An 18,109-nucleotide genomic window follows, 5' to 3' on the forward strand; every position below is an offset into this window, starting at 1 on the left:
GTATGACGCGCCAAGCAAGGGGGCGCGGGACTATTCTGGTGCGGGTTGGTACCTGGGGTGTGAGTGTGAATGTGTGGTATGGTATGAGGATCGGATCTGTGAGGCTTCCAGTCGCCCTTTTTTTTTTTTCTCTCTTTCTTTTTCAACTGCTGCGTGAAAGGAGGGACAAAGGCCGATAGATTTGCCTGATGGGTGGGTGCTGTAGTACTGCTGTACGGAGAGAATTGACCCCCGCAGCGTTATTGAGTCTAGGTAATAATATACCGTATTTGTATCGGTATTCTCTACGGAGCAGCACGGAGTAGAAGGCTGTAGAGTAGCATCTAGCTGTACATATAGGCGCCGAAGACGCTGTGCCGTCTTTCACTCAACGCCTGAGATTGGCGTTGCCTACTGCCTGCTGGCCGTACTAATGTCCCGATCGTGCCAGAGTCTAGAGGTGCTAGAGTGTCTGGTAACTGCCAGTAAAAGGCTACTACTACTGATAAACACTCCAGAGCTCTTCACGCCCTTGGGATGGCACGATTTCGACCATGATCAAGTCCTGTCTTCGATTAGGTGGTGAGATTCTGGATAGTTTCCGTCCGTCTGATTCCTTTGACATTCATCACCAACCCTACGATAATGTTCTCTCGGGGTTCCATAGTACTGATAGACGCAAGCTCTCCTTCCCCGCCCATAGTTACACCATTCATCCATTCATTCTTTCGAATCGTTATTCCCTCCGAAACAGATCCATCACTCCATGTTTCCCTCAACCTCCAACCTCCATCCGAGCATCGCAACCTTCTTCACAACCTCGTTTTTAGCGTCAGAGGGGAATATCTTTTCCAATTTCTTCAACGTCGCCTAACGCGGCTTGAAGGGACCGCTGGAGCAAGTTGAGATTAACCATGCCACCCCCACGACGTATTAGTCCCCATCGAAGCTTCGTATATATACAGAGTACGTACCCGTACACCAGTTCCGAGTGGGACAGACGCACCCATTTTTCGTGGTATTATTACGAGAGTGTACAGATTACAGGATTACCGATTACATAGCTCACAGCTGGGTCTTGGGACATTCGCAAATATGTACGTACCCCTTTCGCTTACATGTACAGCAGGAACTTCCTCCTTGTCCACTTATACTCAACCAAAGCCTCCACATGCGTTCAAGCCCGCAACGCCGACCCACTCGCTACTCATGTCGACTTCGAGCCTTTGACCAACTACGCTCCATCGTTTCGAGGCACAGTGCCGTCCGTTTCTGTGCCATTCAGCAATAGGAGGTTTGCTTATACGACAGCCACCACCCCTTCCCTCTTCCCTCGTCTACGGATCCTTCACGAGTAGCAACCCGCGCCTGACCCTGCGCGCACGATCCCAAGCACGTCAGAGTGTGCCCTCCTCTACGGTCGAGGTTACCGCCGTCGCGTGCACATCGCAAGCGAGAGGGGAGGCTCGGGCCATTGAGAAGAGATATACAACAGAGAGTTAAAGCCGTCGGCCATGGGTGACCAAGACACGGCGACGACGCCGCCGTCGGGCTCCGTGTCTTCTGGCGCGCCACCCCCCCGAGAAATGACAAACGACCCGGCCCGCACCGGTTTCGACCCCCAGACAAAGTGGTGGATGAACTACTTCCGCATCCTGTCCGGCCAGATGACGCCCGAGGGCCAGTTCCACTATCGGGAGTGGCGCTACAAGGTGCACGAGGAGCGCGACTGCAAGCGCTGCGACGAGTACCGCGACTGGCTCATGACGTACTCGCCCGTCGTCCGCTTCCTATCGGAGAAGGTGTCCGACCTCAACGGCCGCCTCGACTCGTCCAATGTCGTCTGCCGCCGCTGCCCGGCCCGCCTCGACGAGAACGGCGAGGTCCACAGACAGTCGGGCGGCTTCAGCCCGGACCACGGCATCCTGCTCTGCGCTAACGAGGTGCGCGACCGGAAGCACCTCGAGGACACCTTGGCTCACGAGATGGTCCACGCCTGGGACCATCTGCGTTGGAAGGTCGATTGGATGGGCGACAAGGATCTCAAGCACGCCGCCTGCACAGAGGTTAGTTTCTTCTCTCTCACGGGAAGCAGAAGACGGAAACAAAGCTGATGACCAGTCACAGATCCGTGCTTCCATGCTCAGCGGAGAGTGCCGCTGGACAAGGGAAGCGTTCACAAGGGGCAACTGGTCTCTGACGCAGCAGTTCCAGCACTGCGTCCGCAAGAGGGCCATCCAGTCCGTCATGGCCCGTCCCCGGTGCAAGGACCAGGAACAAGCCTCAAAGGTTGTCAACCAGGTCTGGGATTCCTGCTTTGCCGACACGCGACCCTTTGACGAAGTGTATAGGTGAGGGGAGAAGCAAGATTCAAAAGAGGAGCAGAAGAGAAGAAGCACGCCGAAAATAATGTACCACCACCCATGTATTGCGTCATGAAGCGGATATCATCGCACATAGTACCACACGTTACTCTCATGATGAACACCACATTCTCGTAGTTTGCTCGTAAACGTTCAACTGCACTTGACACAGCCGCTTTGATGAGAGATGATTTGTTGTAAATGTGATATGCAATAGCAGTATAAAAAAAAAAAAGTAAAAAGAGTAAAAGAGGAAGAATGCAACAAACTCCGTTACCACCGAATCCATTAAGCAAGAAAAAGAACCGAGGAGAGAAAAACAAGAACGCCGTTATAGTGTTCAACACCGCTTTGATAGACAGAATATCTCACTCACACCCATCATTATCATGTGTGTGTATGTCAAAATTGCAATATTGTACGATGAGTGCTTTCTACTCGGATCGTTGCCGGTTAGAGGCACGTTCACCCTTGACGCAATACTTTACGATCCAGGGATGCTGTTGGAGGTCGTCGAGAGGAATACGCTTGTTGGGGTCGAGAACCAGAAGCTGGGGGGAGAAAACTGTTAGGGTGAACTGGGGGGAGGAGGAAAAGGAGAGGAGGAAGAAGGAAATACCTTTTTGATCAAGTCAGTGGCCTCGGGGCTGACAAACTTGGGGATAGTCATGTCGGCGCGGGCAATGCGACGGTGCGTCATGACGGGCGTGTCCTCAAAGGGGGCCTCACCGACGAGGAACTCGTACATGAGGACGCCCAGACTCCACAGGTCGACCTTCTCATCGTAGTAGTTATCCGAGGAGCCGGGCTTGATCATCTCCGGGGGCAGGTAGTCGAGGGTACCGCAGAGGGTCTTGCGGCGGCTGGTGGGTGCGTGGACGCTCCATCCAAAGTCGGAGATCTTGATCTCGCCGTGGAGCCCGACGAGGATGTTCTCGGGCTTGATGTCGCGGTGGATGACGTGCTTGCGGTGGAGGTAGCGCAGGGCCGAGGCCATCTGGGATATGTACTGGGCAGCCCTCCACTCCTGGAAGCGGCTGGCCTTGCGGAGGATCTTGTAGAGTTCGCCCTGGGCGGCGTACTCGAGGATGAGGATGATGCGCTTCGAGTCGTGGAAGTGGCCGTACAGCTTGAGGATGTTGGGGTGGCGTAGGTTGCTCTGGATCTCAATCTCACGGCGAACCTGCTTCTCCACACCGCCGCCGGCCTGGAGCTCGCTCTTCTTGAGAACCTTGAGTCCGCACACGAAGCCGCTCGACCGCTCACGCGCCAGGTACACGCTGCCGAACTTACCCTTGCCCAGGGGCTTGCCTACCTCGAACATGCCGAGGTGGAACTGCGTGTTGGGCATCCTCGATATGGAGGACGACTCGGCCATGTGCTGCTCGCGCTGCCGCTGCTTCTGCTCCTCCTGCTCGCGCTGTGCCTCCGTCTGCTCCGCTACCCGCAGGCGCGCCAGCCTGTCGGCTTTGTGAGGCTCCGCCGCACGGTTGGGGCTGGCGGGGACGGGTTTGCGGGTCGGCGAGGTAGGGGCGTTGCTGTGACTGCCGCTGCCGCCGCCGCCGCCACCGCTGCCGGCCTTGTGCTGCTGCGCGGCGGCCTGCGACGGCAGCGTCACAGAGGCCACATTGCCGCTCTGCGACTGCAGGGCAACCTTGAACAGGTTGTGCCGCGCACCGCTCGTGGGCACCTGCGATTTGCTACCGCAAGAGGCCGTCAGCTGATCGGCGGTTTTAGGTGTCAGCTCCAGGTCCGGGTATAAGAATATCGTGCTCTCCTCATTGCCGCCTAATAACCACGCCGGTACTCTCTGACGAACCTTGGACGGCTTGGTATATGACTTGAGACCCTCGCCGACGTCGTTCTCATCCGTGACTGTCAAACGCTCCAGCGAGGCCTCGATCGATGACGTGGGAGCCATGGCCTGTTGATTCCGGTCGGTTTTGGTTTTGTCGGGTAGCGAGGGAGGCAGGGAGAGAGGCTGATGATGCCAGAGGGCACGGCAGGAAAGAAGGTAATCACGAGCCTTTCAATAAAAGAAGACGGAGTGTGAGAGCACAAAAAGGTCAACCGAGGAAAGGTAGTCGCTCACGAGCCTGTCGGGGTTAGTATTATGGCGCTCGCAGTAGAACAGAAGGTTGGTGAAATGGCTGGAGGATTGAGAGCCGGAGCTCGGGGTCTTTTGACTTTGTTGATGGTTGTGCCATAAGAGCAGCATGGGATTGCCAGGGCAACGGTTGGGATGGGGAGCTCGAGAGGTACGTATCCCTCGAGCTCTCTTGTGACAGCGGGGCCTTATTACTCTCCGCAGCTTCGAGTCGAAACAAACAGCTGTGCTTGTAGCTGGACGGGATGGAATTATTCAGAAATAAATGAAGATCCCATCGTAATGATCTGCCATCTTCGATCAGATCCCTACCGATTCAGCAAGATGAAGACCAAAGAAGCATTTTGAAGAAACTCGTAGATTGTCGGCAATCAGCGAGCCACAGCACAGGTACTACAGTAGCCTCCCTGATAGTACCACCTGGTGACGTGCCCCTCTTGGGACACCCCAGAACAACCCCACCAAAAACGGATCACACACTCTCCAGGTCTACTATCGACATCTCAAAGTTACGTAGCTCTCGAGTCGTACTGATACTACTAGAGGCATCTTTACTTCACCTTCTTCTCCCCACCCCCCATCGCCCAAGTTGACCAGCACCAACTCTGGGCTGCGACCTACACCGACACCATGGCTTCCTCGGACGCTCAGCGACGCCACTACCAGGCCCCGCGTACGATGAGCCACGTCACATCGATGGTCAACGAGCCGTTTCCGAGTCCCAACGCGCTGTCGGCGGCGACCAAGTCGCACGTCCAGGGCCGGTTCCGTATCTCGACGCGCAAGCTGCCCATCTCCAAGTCCGGCCCCATAGACGACCTGACGGAGCGCATCGGGATTCCCATGCCTGAGATGATCTTCGGCGACAACCTCGTGTCGGTGGAGCACATACCCACGGGCTGGTCCGTGGCCTTCTCGACGCCCGACGCCCTCGACGCCGTGGACAAGACGGAGAAGAAGATGCTCAGGGTGGCGTACGCGCGCGACTGGGAGAGCACGCGCGAGGACCAGACCCAGAAGATCAAGGAGGCCGTAAAACCCTACGACTGGAGCTACTCGACCGAGTACAAGGGGACCGTAACCAACAGCAAGAGCAAGGGCAAGAGCGAGGGCGAGGGCGAAGGCGAGGGCGCCGCGAACGGCGTGGGCCGTACACCCGTGCTGGCACCCACGAAAGAGGTCATACCCATCGAGTTGCTCAAGCGCCGCGACCCCATCCTCTTCTTCGACGAGGTGGTCCTATACGAGAGCGAGCTCGACGACAACGGCATCTCCATCTACAGTGCCAAGCTGCGCGTCCACGAGAGACGCATGCTCCTCCTCTGCCGGCTGTTTATGCGCCTCGACAACGTCCTCGTGCGTATCCGGGACACGCGCATATATGTCGACTTCGAGACGGACCTCGTCATTCGGGATTATACTGCCAAGGAGGCCAGCTTTGATGAAGTAAAGAGGGTGAGGCTTTTTATCTTTATGCTTGTTTTCATTCTCCATTCTCCCATCTTGCTTCGTTTCTTTCCTGTTATCCGCCTTACTTCCTCTCGCGCACCGAAGAATGTGTACAGGCTAACTCCCACCTACAGAGACTCCTCATGACCGGCCGCCTACCAGACGACATAACCATTTCCCTACGAGATCCCAACGTGTTAGACCAGTTTCTCAAAGTCGTCGAGCATGAGACCGAGGCAGTCCACCTGAAAGACTATTCTTGACTATGGTCAGCAAGATGCGAGAGCTATAAAATTCTGTTTGATACTACGTAATTAATGACGAGAGAGAAAAAAAGAAGACCCTCCCCCCCGGCTCGCGTCCTCAAAAAAAAAAAAAAGGATATTATATCATGGCACGGAGTACAGGATTCAGCAGAAACTCATGATCCGTTGTGACACAGAAAACAAAATATGAAGTAAGATTAATCTTATCTGTACCGTGGACATGGAAGGAAACAAAAAACAAAAAAACGCCCGGATGACAATAAGAAGAAAAAAAGGGTACTAGTTCCTCTCCAGACTTTGAAACCGGCTAGAATAAAGATAAGAATAAAAGAGCAAAAAAAGAGACCCTATAAGCTCTCTATCGAGCCTCAGCACCAAGTACCTCCTCCGCCTCAGACGCCTCTTCAAACGACAGCTCCCACCGATCTACTTCTTTGAACTTGATAGCTGCAGTCTTCAGCTCCTCATCCGACAAGAGGGCATTCCTCCTCGCCTCGTCGCTGGCCGTGTCGCCGTCAAATGTCTCATCAGCAAGCGGCTGGAACATGCTCTCCTCACCCTCTTGGTCGTCATCGTCATCATCGTTTTCCTTGTCAGACGACCGACGCGAGTACGTTTGTGTGTGACGCGAGGAGCTGCGTGTTCCGGGGCGACCCCCAGCCTGCTTCTCTTTCTTCTTGCCGGCAGCGGCAGCGGCAGCGGCGGTAGCAGCAGCAGTATTATGCCTGGTGGTTGCACGACGGCGCGTATCGGCACCGACAAACGACAATTCGTCCTGGTCGTGGGCTATACCTGCAGTGTCGTACTCTGCTTGATCATCCTGGGCGTGGTGGTGGCGCTCCCTGATGTGTCGACGCTTAGGCAGCAAGTTGGCCAGATCGGCTGTCGTCAGGGGCGGAGGCGACGGGACACGACGGGCGCGCGCGTGCGATTTTGAGGCGCCACCGATGCGGCCGCCCCCTCTGGCGTGCAGGTTAGGCGAGTGCGTCAGGGACGGAGGTGACGACACGTTCGAGGCCACGTCGCCACCGTCGTCGTCGGCAGCATTGCCCGAGGGGCCGGCGAGGGGCTCCGCGACGGACGGGCGTCGGCGCTTCCTGGCTAGCCCGTGGATGTCGGGCCACCAGTCCATGTCGTCGCCGTCGACGTCGCTGCTAGCGGGGGGAGCGGCGAAGTCCTGATGGCTGTCATTGCTAGGCGTGACGGGCCTCTCGGCCATGGTGAAGCGGGGGAGGGATGACGGTGACGAGGGGAGGGACGACAGCTCGGAATCGCTATCACCGTTGTCCGCCGCATCCGCGCTCGCGTCCGCATTCTCGTCTTGCCCCCCTAGTATTGTCCGTGTCACCTTGTCGGGTCGGCTACTACCGCCATCATTCCCGTCACTCTTGCGCTTACGCGAACCACTCAGCTCCTGCTCCTGCTCCTGCTCCTGCTCCTGCTGGCGAAGTGACGAACGCGTAGCTCGTCGGTTATTGATGGGCGTAGACTCAGCTTCCGGCACGGACTCGTCGTCGTCGTCGTCACTCTCCGCCTCGTGGGGCTCCTGGTCAGCACTTGTGGTGTTGTGGGTGACGTGGCTGATGTCGGGGAACGCCTTGCGCGCGGTACCCAGGATACTCGGCTCGCGAGCCCGGCGTCTGAAGGCGCCGAGGTTGAGGGACGAGCTCATGAGGGGCGTGTTGCCCCCCCTGCTCGTGGGGCGGATAATGCTCGATTGGCGGGACCGCGAGCGCGGCTTTGTGTGGCTGCTGCCGCCCCCGAACACGGACGAGTTGTCGCCGAACCGCCTGCTGCCCCCCGAGGAGGGGATCAGGTTGCCGATACCGCCCGCCTCCTTGTCGAAGCTCTCGTCTAGGTCACCAAACATGTCGTCGTCGCCTAGGTCGAGGCCTGAAGTGTCGCGCCGCTGTGGGGTAGTGACCCGACGGCCTGTCTCGACGGCATCGCTGCTGCTGCTGCTGCTGCTGCTGTTGTTGTTGTTGATGTTGTCGGGTGCGACTGCGGGAGTAGGTGCGGCTTCGGATGCATCGTTCTCAATGTTGTTGTCGGCCTGCCCCTCTGCGGCGCCACTGCTCCTGCGTGTCCTCATGGATCGAGTCGATGTGCGTGTCCGTCCTCGAGAAGTCTCGGGTTCCTCAACGTTGTTGGCTGCCGGTGCAGCAGCAGCAGCAGCAGCAGACTTCGCGGCGGCCTGACGTGTGCGTTTGGGACGTGGCATGGTGTAGATGTGCGTCTCCGAGTGTGTGCAAAGAACAATGTGAATATTCAGTAAATGATTTCTCCCCTTCTTCCTTTATTCCAACCCTCTCAATCTTGCTAGAGTGGGGGAGGGCCGAGCTGGTTTCTGTTTTTGTGGCGGGGTTCGAGGTTAACGTTTGGCGGCGCTGTTGTGTTGTTGAAGATGGCAAGACGCGTCTTCAATCGTTCGCGTTTAACGCGACAACTCACCCAAGGCAGCCCAACCAAGGGAAAAAATATCCACACCACAAAAACTGTAGCATGAACACCTTTCAAAAGCACCAAGACGGGTAGTTTTCATCTTGCTTGCCTTCTTCTTCTTCTCCTTGTTAATCACAATTCTTTTTTTTTTTTTAAAAAAAAAATGTATTGTGTTATACAAAGTAATATTACTGAAAATCCAAGTCTATGCTCTAACCCATGCTTTTACATTCGTCTGTCCCCCTGGTTTTTTCTCTCTCTTATAATGATCGAGGGGTGATGATGATACATAGTAATATAGTACAAATACGACAAATCAAGATTCACGTCAGAGGAGCGCCTGGCCCATAAACATACTCCTCTTGACCTCAGCAATGATATCCTTCCTATCATCATTGCCGGACAAGACGATACCGCGGCCGCGACGTCCCATGCGGCCTGCACGACCCAGACGATGAATAAAGTCAATCGTAGTATGCGGCACGTCGTACAGGATGACATGCCGGACAGCGAGAGTATCGATACCCCTGGAGGCGAGGTCAGTGACGACCAAGGCGCGTACATTATGCAGGCGACGACCCTGCTGCCTAGTTCCGGGGCCCGAAGAGGAAGAGTTCGGGGCGGGGATGGTGAGCGTCTCGTTGGTCGTAAACGTGTCGAGGATCTCGCCATGGCGCGTCTCGGGGGTGTCGCGATGCAGGGCGTCGGCGTGGATGCCCTTTGTACGGAGGTAAGCGGCAACCTCCTCCGTCTTCTCACGCTCATTGACAAAGACGATAACACGACGGACGTCAATGACGTCCTTCTGGGGGCCTTCGTGGGCGGCCGCCTCGCGACCGATGGTGTATAGGGCGTCGGCACAGGCGAGGTCCTTGTTGTTGCGGTAGGGATCGCGCGACACGTCCACCACACCGAGCTGGACGCGGCGCGGGATGGCGTGCAGGTTGGGTGTGGTTATGCGGTGCATGCGCGGGTACGTCGTGGCCAGGTAGTTGTTCATCTTGCGGGGGATCGTGGCCGAACAGCAGATGAGGTGGGTCAGCGAAGGCGTGGACCGCTCAATGATGGCCGTTGTCTGGGGGGAGAAGCTTCGATCCAGCAGAGAGTCGGCCTCGTCGACGACCAGGTGTGTCACGCGCGACAGCACGTTGGGGTCCGACTCGGCAATCGAGGAAAGAAGGTGGGGGGTCGCAACGACCAGGTCGACTCCTCCGGGGGCGTACAGCTCCCGCTGGATCTGCTGCGCCTTCATGGTCGACTGGAGCATGCAAGCTTTGAACTTGACGACGTGCGACAGCGTCTTGGCCACCCGCGTCACCTGCGAGGCCAGCTCTGTCGTAGGTACGAGCACCACAGCCTTGGGCCGCGCCATGGTCGGGTGGGGCTCGTCAAAGGGGCGGGCCCTCTTCACCTTGCCCGACGCCTGGAGTTGCCTCTCGACGTCACGACGCTCATTCCATGCGCGGATCATCTCATCCTGCGCTTCGGCCTTCTTGATGGCGTTGATGGCAGGCAGGAGGTACGCCAGCGTCTTTCCCGATCCCGTCTCTGCCGCCAGGAGGAACGACTTCATCGACCCTTCCGCTCCGGGCTCTGGCTGTGGCGGGCTCAGCAGCGCGGGTAGCGCCAGCCTCTGCACCGGCGTGGGCTTGACGTCGACGAGCCGTTTGAACAGCTCCCCTATGAGCGCCTCCTTGACGCTGGGCAGCAGATCAAACTGATCGAAAGACTCGTATTGCGCCATGCGCTCCTTCGTCATGTTGCGCCTTCCATATGACACGGGAGCTAGGGCCCTCTGCATCTTGAGAGCCTTCCGCTCATCCTTGCCCCCCGAGTTGCCCTTCTTGCCCTTTGCTGCATCACTGCCAGCGCTGCCGCCGCCACGTCGAGGCAATGGAGCGTCCACGTTGGCCACTCTCCGGTTCAGCCCACCAAAGGGACCTTCGCGTCGTACTCGCGGTCGGTTGGTAGGTGACCGACCCACGTCGTCGGCAAGGACCATGCGCGAGGGTCGTTCCTGGTGTTGTTTGGGTCCTCGGCGGAGAGAAACGAATCGATGTCCGACCCATGGCTGCTGCGGGAGGACAGGTCGTCTTCCGAGTGTGTCCGTCAGACAAGCAGAGCATACCGGGCCCTTGGGGGATAACAACAGTCGCATCATCTTGGGCTGCGGATGTTGCGTTGTCGTGTTAGATACTGTATCTTTTTTTTTTCGCCCCTGCACGATCTAATGTTCTATTATGGGGTCTGTATAACTGCGTACGGTTTCATCGCGGTCACGTGTGCCCCGCGTGAGCATTGGTAGCCATAAACAGACATGGTCCTCAACTCTTTATCTATGCAAAATGATGTTTCTCGAACGAAGTCGTAGAATGTACAATAATAGTGAATTTTCAGAAGGCTGACCGATTAAAGTATTGGTACAGATGAAAGAGAGTGCCTCGCATCTGGACATGCTGGCGCAAGCCCAGTGTGATACGACGATGCATAGGTGTAAGTCGTAATAGTACTACTGGTAGGATAGTATGCCCGCCCTTGTTCGAGAGGAGGAAACCATCATGGGACCATATGATCACCATGGACAAGCCTATGTTATGTTTCCTTGAAATGCTCGCCACCTGAAAAAAGTCAAATCATTCCCACTTCCCTCCATCGTCGCCCCCCTCGCCAAGGCAGGCCAGCCAACCAAAAAGCTGTTTCTTTTTTTTTTGCACACCATGTGATATGTCATGGCAGGGCCTTGATGGACTAATACTGCGTAGTCGAAGGGTTGCCAGCTACCTTCTTTGGCTCCTCGGCTATGGCACCCAACGATGTAGCACCCCTGTCCAAGCTGCCGTGCGATGCGCGGCTATCACGTCTGCGGGGAAAAGGAACCATCTTGTGGTTGATTGGTGGTTCGGCCAGGTAGTTGCTGCCGTCATCTGCGGAATCACCGCTGAGTCTCCTGATTCTCGGGTCACCGCTGTTGCAGGTGCCGCTACCAAAGCGGGGTGAATACGGTTCCTGCACATCGACGGCGTGATCTTGGCTCGAGCTGGACTGGATCTTGCGTAGTGTGCTCATGACGGAGAGACGGTCGCTGGGGAATGTCTCGATGGTGGGATCGTTCATGTCCGTTGCATCGTCGACCGCGAAGCTGGAGGCGGATGACTTTGTCCGCTGCAGGGGCTCGGGTGTCGCCGGTGCCATGTCGGGGCACTCGTTGTAGATGTCGTCGTCCAGAGGCTCGTACGCACCCAGGCTCTCGTGGGAGAAGAGACGACACCTGGGATCCTGTCTGCTGTCGTCTACTGTGGCATCGTACGGGCTTAGATCCTCGTGGGAGAACAGGCGGCTTCTAGTATCCTGCCTGCTGCCGTCCAGCATGGATTCGTAGGAGCTCAGATTCTCGTGGGAGAATAGGGGTGTTTTTGGCTCATGATGCTCTGGTGAGCCAGCGGCATCTGTAGGTTCGAGGCCAGGCTGGTGGGAATTGTCAGTCTGACGATTCCCGTTATGCATGTATGCAGATATCGGGTCTCGGTGGAGAGACGAGGGCAGAGAGGGGCAATAAGGGGTGATGATCAGCGAGCACTTACACCATCAAGTTCCTGAGCCGTGTCAGCGACGTCGGCAGCCGTGTCGGCGACCTTGTCTGCTGGAGTAGAAGATCTGTCGGTGGACATGTCTGTGACGGGACTATGAGTGTGGTGGCTCAGAATCTGGGTGGAAACTGGATGAGCAGCGGGACGGAGAATCGGGGGGATCGTGACAAAGTTATTCTTATTGCCTTGGTCATCCGTGGCTATGCAGTAAAGTAACAGTAGGAATATAGTGACGTATGTCAGTGGGGATTCGTTCGATCGGCAGCATGTCAATAACCAGGGTTGGTAGGCACGAGTAATACGTGGAGGAGTGCCCCATAGTAGTACAGGTATCAGTGCGTCGCCGTAGCTTGTTGGCCCTATGTCCTATGTCTACTGTCTAGGCTGGAATTTAATAGCGACTCACCTACGTGGTTAGTCTCATCGAGAACCCAGGGTCCTTGCCCGATCCGGAATTTGTACTGGTAATCGTGGCCGTGAGCGACATGGACGGTGCTGGAAAAGATGTAGACATTTTCTCCATCCGAGTCTCTCTCATGGACGTATGACATCTCCTGCGGCTGTTTCCACGATGGAGAGACAAACGAGCCTGCGAGAAAGACCGGCGGGGTCGTGCCGGGCTTATGGAACGTGACTGTAGTCGTGGTGCCGAGTTGGGCCGACATGGTGATACGAGTACGAGCAATACGACCAGGGACTGGAGACTGGAGACTGGAGTAGAAGAGACACAGGAGTCGAGAAAGACTGGATGATGATGGCGACAAGACGGAATTTGAAGAGAGGAAGGAAAGAAAAAGAAAGAAAAAAACAGAGGTGGGAGGTTAACTGATTGTGCGGAATGTACGAGTATGGGGATATTGGGTGAGAATAGTGTGGTCCGTGACCTGGGGAAATGTCGCCGACCCCGGAAGGAAGGTCTGGGGGAGGGGGTACTTGTAGGCTGTAGATATGGTGGTGTACTGCCCAAATATTGGGTGGCGGCAGATGATGGGATTTGGAGATGACGAGGTTATGGTTGGTGGATGGTGAGATAAATCGATGTTGGTGTCGATTTAGCTTTGTGCAGTTTTTTACGTCAAGGACGGAGAATTGTGTCCGGATAGAGAAGAACCGGGAAAAGTGGTACGATGATGAGAAAGTCGGGATGTTATAGAAACACCATTATTATAGTGAATTGCTTTCATCCATCGTCGATGACGACAAAAAAAAAGGCGCAAGGTTGGGGCGACGGAAGCAGTACTATTATTACAAGTATTACAGATTTGACTGGGGGGCGGAAGGCCCGGGCACCTCTTCGTACCCGTACAGTTCTTGCCGACGGGCCGCTGGTGCTATGACCACTGTATCATTACTACCTCTTCAATCTGTGTATTACCTGTAATCTGTAATCTGTACAGTGCTAAGAGTACCTGGAACCTCTAATCTGTACCTGTCCTACAGCGCATATTATTACCTCTGGACTAGTATCAACACCACTGGCCGGGTACCCCCCCCCCACCCCCCGGTGTTATTGATGATACCTAGAAATTAGAATGCACTCGCCGAGTTTAACAATTGAGAATGAGTGACTTCCCTGCCATCAACTCCATGCACTTGTAATGGTAGCATTTCTGAAAACCTGTTCCGTCTATGACAGCAAGATTCAGCATCGTCCAAAAGCCTCCTGCTCAGTCCAGCTCGTTGGAGATCTCGCATTGGCAGTAACAATCTGGGTTTCTCCCCGGGGCAATGCGTAGTGCGGGGGAGGGGGAAGGGGGGGCGACATTCGACCGCCAGAAAACGTGTCTGCCGCACCCGTAGACATCAATATAGACTTTTGAATGATGAACCACCAAGTCACTTGCCAGGATATGGATCCTTGTATGAATCCTCAGCGTTGGTGGTTCGTTGGGTGCGTTGAAAAAGAATTGCTTTGAAGTCACGAGATGAGTTTCTATGTAATCTGTACGTAAACCCAACCCGATTCATGGGCTTCCCCACCTGTCTGCGCTCATTCATGCATTATTAGGCAGAGCAGAAAAAAAAATCGTTCGTTCCAGTGTCATGCCATATCCTTTTTCCCTTTCCGCATACTCACGCACACCACGAGCGCAGCGCTATCCCATAGCTAAAAGGCAGTCGAGCGAAGAGGGTGTGGGACGCACATCCTTTGGGCTTGACGGCTGTTGCCACACGCCAATCAAAAAGCGAGTGCAGCAGAGACGTAGAAACAGAGTGAGTCAAGCTAGGAGGCTCTCTCGGGAGGTGCTCAGGGACACGCACAGATGCAGGCATAATACCTCGTCAACGGACACGAACGGAGTGTCTCACACGCTGTCGTGACGGTCACAAGTGTGATGAGGAGCGGCTTCCGTGCCGCCGATGCGTCCGTTTAGGAAGGGAGTGCTCGGGCAACGGTCTGCAACTGCGCGTCGAGTCGAGACGGACAGGAAGAGGACGGCGTCCACACTGTCCGGATGGCCGTATACAGCGCCCGCAAAGAACGGCCTGGATCAACACTTAGCCCCCGGAGGTATCTCCGTCCTGGACCAGGCGGCTCTTCCACCACTGGATGACGGTCCTCGCCACCGTCACGTCCATGGCGGACGGGCCCGCCAATAAAACCCTCCCTACTTGACACATCTGACGTCCCTGATCATCGCCTCGCCCATCTTGAGAGCCGCCACGCCTGTCCATGTCGGCGTGGCACCTGTCACTCATGCAGCAAGGCAGCGAGTGCATCTCGATGGAAATGGCTGGGCGGAGACACCGGCTGAAAGCCATTTTCCAGTCTCCGGTGGACCGTCAACTTCGGCCGAGGCAGAGGTGTCGCTCTCCACGATCCTGATGCTCTAGCTGGCCGATCGGCTCTTCGCAACGGCCGACGACAGCCCGGCCAACCACCTCGTCGGAGCTGACGTCGCGATGCAGAGCCGCCCGCCAGACCGGTGGGCGTCGTCCTCCACAGGCAGCTTCCTCCTGGGGAGGTACCTGTATCAAGATGTGCTGGCATCTGTGACCAGGGGGTCCAGTCAACTCTCGAACGTGGGTCAGGACGGCATCGTGGTCGAAGGGCTAGGGAATCTGCGTCGGCGGACAGCCGTGGTCCGTGTGGTCGGGCACATCAGTCACATGCACTGCGTGGACGAGCCCACCATGCTGGCCTACAGCAGCCATTTGCGCAGCGTGCTCACAGCGCTTCAGTGATGCTCTACAGGCAACTGTGAGGACGACGACGTCATCGAAAACACCGCCGAGGCATACCGCCAGGCCGCCTCCATCTATCTTACCCGCGTGGCCTACCGCACCGGAGCATCGCCCGAACACGTCGACGCCTGTCTGCGACTTCTGGCCAGCATACCGGCGACCTCCAGCATGGCTTCGGCCCACGTGTGGTCCATCTGGACTGTATGGCCCATCTGGACTGCCGGTTGTGAGGCTGTCGACGAACATCACCGCCACCTCGTGCGCTCCAGGTTCGACGAGATGCACCATCTGCGCATGCTGCCCTCCCTCCGGAGGGTGCGCTCTGATATTGAGGACATACGGAGCGCCAAGGATGCCCAGAGGGCATCTACGGTGAAGGGCGGTATCGATTGCATAGAGGCCATATGGAAGCATCGCCAACGGACGGCTGATCTGTTCTAGTAGTACAGTACACCGCGAGGTCAACAGTGGGACAATGTTCGAAAAAGGTAATACCAAATTCGCTCGTATATACAAAATTTACCACGATACGATGTTGTAGTATTATATAGAATGTATGCATATCAACACCAGCGGCAGCCGAAGAAGATTGGCGACAAAGCAAAGGAACAAGAAGAGGAAAAAAACTTGCAAGAGCCCCCCTCCTCCCCCCACACTCACATTAACCATATTAAAAACCATAACAACCCCCCCCCCGGCCCCCCCCCCCCCCCCCCCCCCCCCCCCCCCCCCCCCCACTATGCATCTTCTCCCACACCACTTGGAAATTTCTGACAGCGAAGCTACTACTCATGGAGTAGGTTGTGTCAATTGAGTTGCACACGACGAGCTGCACAAGACGAGGTGCGTCTGCTGGCCAGCAGGTAAGGATCAACGATTCCACCTTGTCCAACCTAAAGCACTGTCCCACGCCAATGGAGGAGATATCGTCCCCGCGACCCTCGGCGGGAGCGCCCGAAAACACCCCCGAGGACACTCGTGAGAAGGAGCAGTCGCAGTCGCATGCGTGGGAGCTCTCCGAGGCCGAAAAGTCCCTCCGGTACACCGACATGGAACACTCGTCGACGTTCTGGCAAGCCTTCCAGGAGCACTACCCAGCGGTCCTGTGGGCGCTGTACGTGAACCTGGCCACGGTTCTCAAGGGCGTGGACGGGTCAATAGTTGGTTCCCTGGTGGGTCTGGAGCCGTTTCGGCGGCAGTACGGGTACGAGTTCCGACCGGGGGAATGGGTCATCGAGGCGCACTGGTTGGGAGCGTTCAACTATGCCAACAACCTGGGCTGTCTAGCGGGCGCGGTGCTCTCGGGTCCGGCATACGATGGGCTCGGTCCGCGGGTCATGATGTCGGCGTGCTGCTGCCTGTCGGTGGCCTTCACCTTGGTGCAGTTCTACAGCCAGACGCCGGCGCAGCTGTTCGCCGGGGACCTGCTCAACGGCTTCGCGGTGAGCTTCTTCCCCATCTGTGCGAGCGCGTACATCGGGGAGATATGCCCGATGGCGCTGCGGGGGTTCGCGGCGTCCATGACCAACCTGGCGTTCGTGGTGGGGCAGTTCACCGCGTCGGGCATCCTCAAGGGTACGGAGACGATCGACGGCAGGGCGGCGTACCTGGGGCCCATCGCGGCGCAGTGGGCGCTGCCGGGTGTCATCCTCCTGTCGGTGTACTTCTGCCCGGACCCGCCCTTCTGGCTGGCTAGGAGAGGACACGTCGACGAGGCCGCCAGGTCTATACGCCGGTTGGCGTCGTCGGCCGTCGACCCGGGTCTCAAGCTGGCGCATGTACGCGAGACGGTGCGTCTGGAGCAGGCGCTCAAGTCCGTGGCGGGGGATGATGGTGGCGGTGAAGATGGGTCGTCGGCGCCTAGTCTGTCGGCCCTGTCCCTCGACGTCTTCAGGGGAGCCGACCTGCGTCGGCTGACGATTTGCGTCATGGCGTACATCATGCAGGGCCTCACGGGGAACGTGCTCTTCATCAGCTATGCCGTGTACTTCTTCCGGCTGGCCGGGCTGAGCGCCTCGGACGCGTTCAGCATGAACCTCGGCCTCACGTCTATAGGCTTCGTCGGCAATCTGCTGTCCTGGCTGATGATGCCCTACGTCGGACGCCGCACAGCCTATCTCTGGGGCACCTCGGCGCTCATGACGCTGTGCTTCGTCATCGCGACGCTGGACCTGGCACCCAGGGAGGAGGATGCTGCTGGCGCTGGCGCGGGTGCCTTCGCGTGGGCCCAGTGCGCCCTCATCGTCGTGTGCAACTTTGTGTACGACATCACGCTGGGGCCCTACTGCTACGTCTTGCTATCCGAGGTGTCGTCCGTGAGGCTGCGCGGCATCACGGTCGGGCTGTCCACCGTGGCCGTCCAAGTCATATCCATCCTTTTCGCCGCCGTCATCCCCTATGCCATGAATGAGGATCGAGGGAACTGGAGAGGAAAGATCGGCTTCCTCTTCGCCGGACTCTCGGTGTTCTGCGTGGCCTACTGCTACTTCTTCCTGCCAGAAACCAAGGGTCGGACATTTGAGGAGCTAGATATCATGTTTGAGAAGAAGATATCTAGTCGCATGTTTTCCAGATACCAGATCAATGGGGTCGTTGCAGCGAACGAGGAATTAGAATAGATCCTTTGTTTCCATGAATAGAGTCGCCTTGTTATTATTATTTTTTCTTCTTATTCTTCTTCTTCTTCTTCTTCATATTATTATTATTGTTGTTGTTGTTATCATTATGAGA

The 18,109-nt window shown here is 56.5% G+C and overlaps 9 protein-coding genes across 9 annotated transcripts; 4 read left to right on the forward strand and 5 right to left on the reverse strand.

The window, feature by feature from the left end:
- Positions 1-1,493: 1,493 nt before the first annotated feature.
- Positions 1,494-2,334, forward strand: GMORB2_5912 (mitochondrial inner membrane protease ATP23; the record flags this gene model as incomplete). Its single annotated transcript, XM_035467882.1, has 2 exons — positions 1,494-2,045; positions 2,107-2,334. 2 exons carry the CDS (start codon positions 1,494-1,496, stop codon positions 2,332-2,334), a joined length of 780 nt encoding a protein of 259 aa, XP_035322848.1.
- Positions 2,335-2,776: 442 nt separating this feature from the next.
- GMORB2_5913 (aurora kinase, other) lies at positions 2,777-4,263 on the reverse strand (the record flags this gene model as incomplete). Its single annotated transcript, XM_035467883.1, has 2 exons — positions 2,777-2,893; positions 2,962-4,263. The coding sequence occupies 2 exons, from the start codon at positions 4,261-4,263 to the stop codon at positions 2,777-2,779; spliced, it is 1,419 nt and encodes a 472-aa protein (XP_035322849.1).
- Positions 4,264-5,079: 816 nt separating this feature from the next.
- Positions 5,080-6,161, forward strand: GMORB2_5914 (uncharacterized protein; the record flags this gene model as incomplete). Its single annotated transcript, XM_035467884.1, has 2 exons — positions 5,080-5,904; positions 6,033-6,161. 2 exons carry the CDS (start codon positions 5,080-5,082, stop codon positions 6,159-6,161), a joined length of 954 nt encoding a protein of 317 aa, XP_035322850.1.
- Positions 6,162-6,522: 361 nt separating this feature from the next.
- GMORB2_5915 (DEAD/DEAH box helicase) lies at positions 6,523-8,385 on the reverse strand (the record flags this gene model as incomplete). The annotated part of the gene is made up of 1 exon (XM_035467885.1): positions 6,523-8,385. The coding sequence occupies one exon, from the start codon at positions 8,383-8,385 to the stop codon at positions 6,523-6,525; it is 1,863 nt and encodes a 620-aa protein (XP_035322851.1).
- Positions 8,386-8,934: 549 nt separating this feature from the next.
- On the reverse strand, positions 8,935-10,767 carry GMORB2_5916 (ATP-dependent RNA helicase MRH4, mitochondrial; the record flags this gene model as incomplete). Its single annotated transcript, XM_035467886.1, has 1 exon — positions 8,935-10,767. The coding sequence occupies one exon, from the start codon at positions 10,765-10,767 to the stop codon at positions 8,935-8,937; it is 1,833 nt and encodes a 610-aa protein (XP_035322852.1).
- A 587-nt stretch (positions 10,768-11,354) lies between these two features.
- Positions 11,355-12,274, reverse strand: GMORB2_5917 (DEAD/DEAH box helicase; the record flags this gene model as incomplete). The annotated part of the gene is made up of 2 exons (XM_035467887.1): positions 11,355-12,071; positions 12,188-12,274. The coding sequence occupies 2 exons, from the start codon at positions 12,272-12,274 to the stop codon at positions 11,355-11,357; spliced, it is 804 nt and encodes a 267-aa protein (XP_035322853.1).
- Positions 12,275-12,525: 251 nt separating this feature from the next.
- GMORB2_5918 (uncharacterized protein) lies at positions 12,526-12,858 on the reverse strand (the record flags this gene model as incomplete). The annotated part of the gene is made up of 2 exons (XM_035467888.1): positions 12,526-12,542; positions 12,600-12,858. The coding sequence occupies 2 exons, from the start codon at positions 12,856-12,858 to the stop codon at positions 12,526-12,528; spliced, it is 276 nt and encodes a 91-aa protein (XP_035322854.1).
- A 1,696-nt stretch (positions 12,859-14,554) lies between these two features.
- On the forward strand, positions 14,555-15,820 carry GMORB2_5919 (Pfam:DUF3468; the record flags this gene model as incomplete). The annotated part of the gene is made up of 4 exons (XM_035467889.1): positions 14,555-14,705; positions 14,853-14,998; positions 15,104-15,281; positions 15,390-15,820. 4 exons carry the CDS (start codon positions 14,555-14,557, stop codon positions 15,818-15,820), a joined length of 906 nt encoding a protein of 301 aa, XP_035322855.1.
- Positions 15,821-16,428: 608 nt separating this feature from the next.
- GMORB2_5920 (MFS transporter, SP family, solute carrier family 2 (facilitated glucose transporter), member 8) lies at positions 16,429-17,997 on the forward strand (the record flags this gene model as incomplete). Its single annotated transcript, XM_035467890.1, has 1 exon — positions 16,429-17,997. The coding sequence occupies one exon, from the start codon at positions 16,429-16,431 to the stop codon at positions 17,995-17,997; it is 1,569 nt and encodes a 522-aa protein (XP_035322856.1).
- Between the last annotated feature and the right edge of the window lie 112 nt (positions 17,998-18,109).

Source organism: Geosmithia morbida (assembly GCF_012550715.1).
Source record: "Geosmithia morbida isolate 1262 chromosome Unknown scaffold_4, whole genome shotgun sequence".
Lineage (NCBI taxonomy): Eukaryota > Fungi > Ascomycota > Sordariomycetes > Hypocreales > Bionectriaceae > Geosmithia > Geosmithia morbida.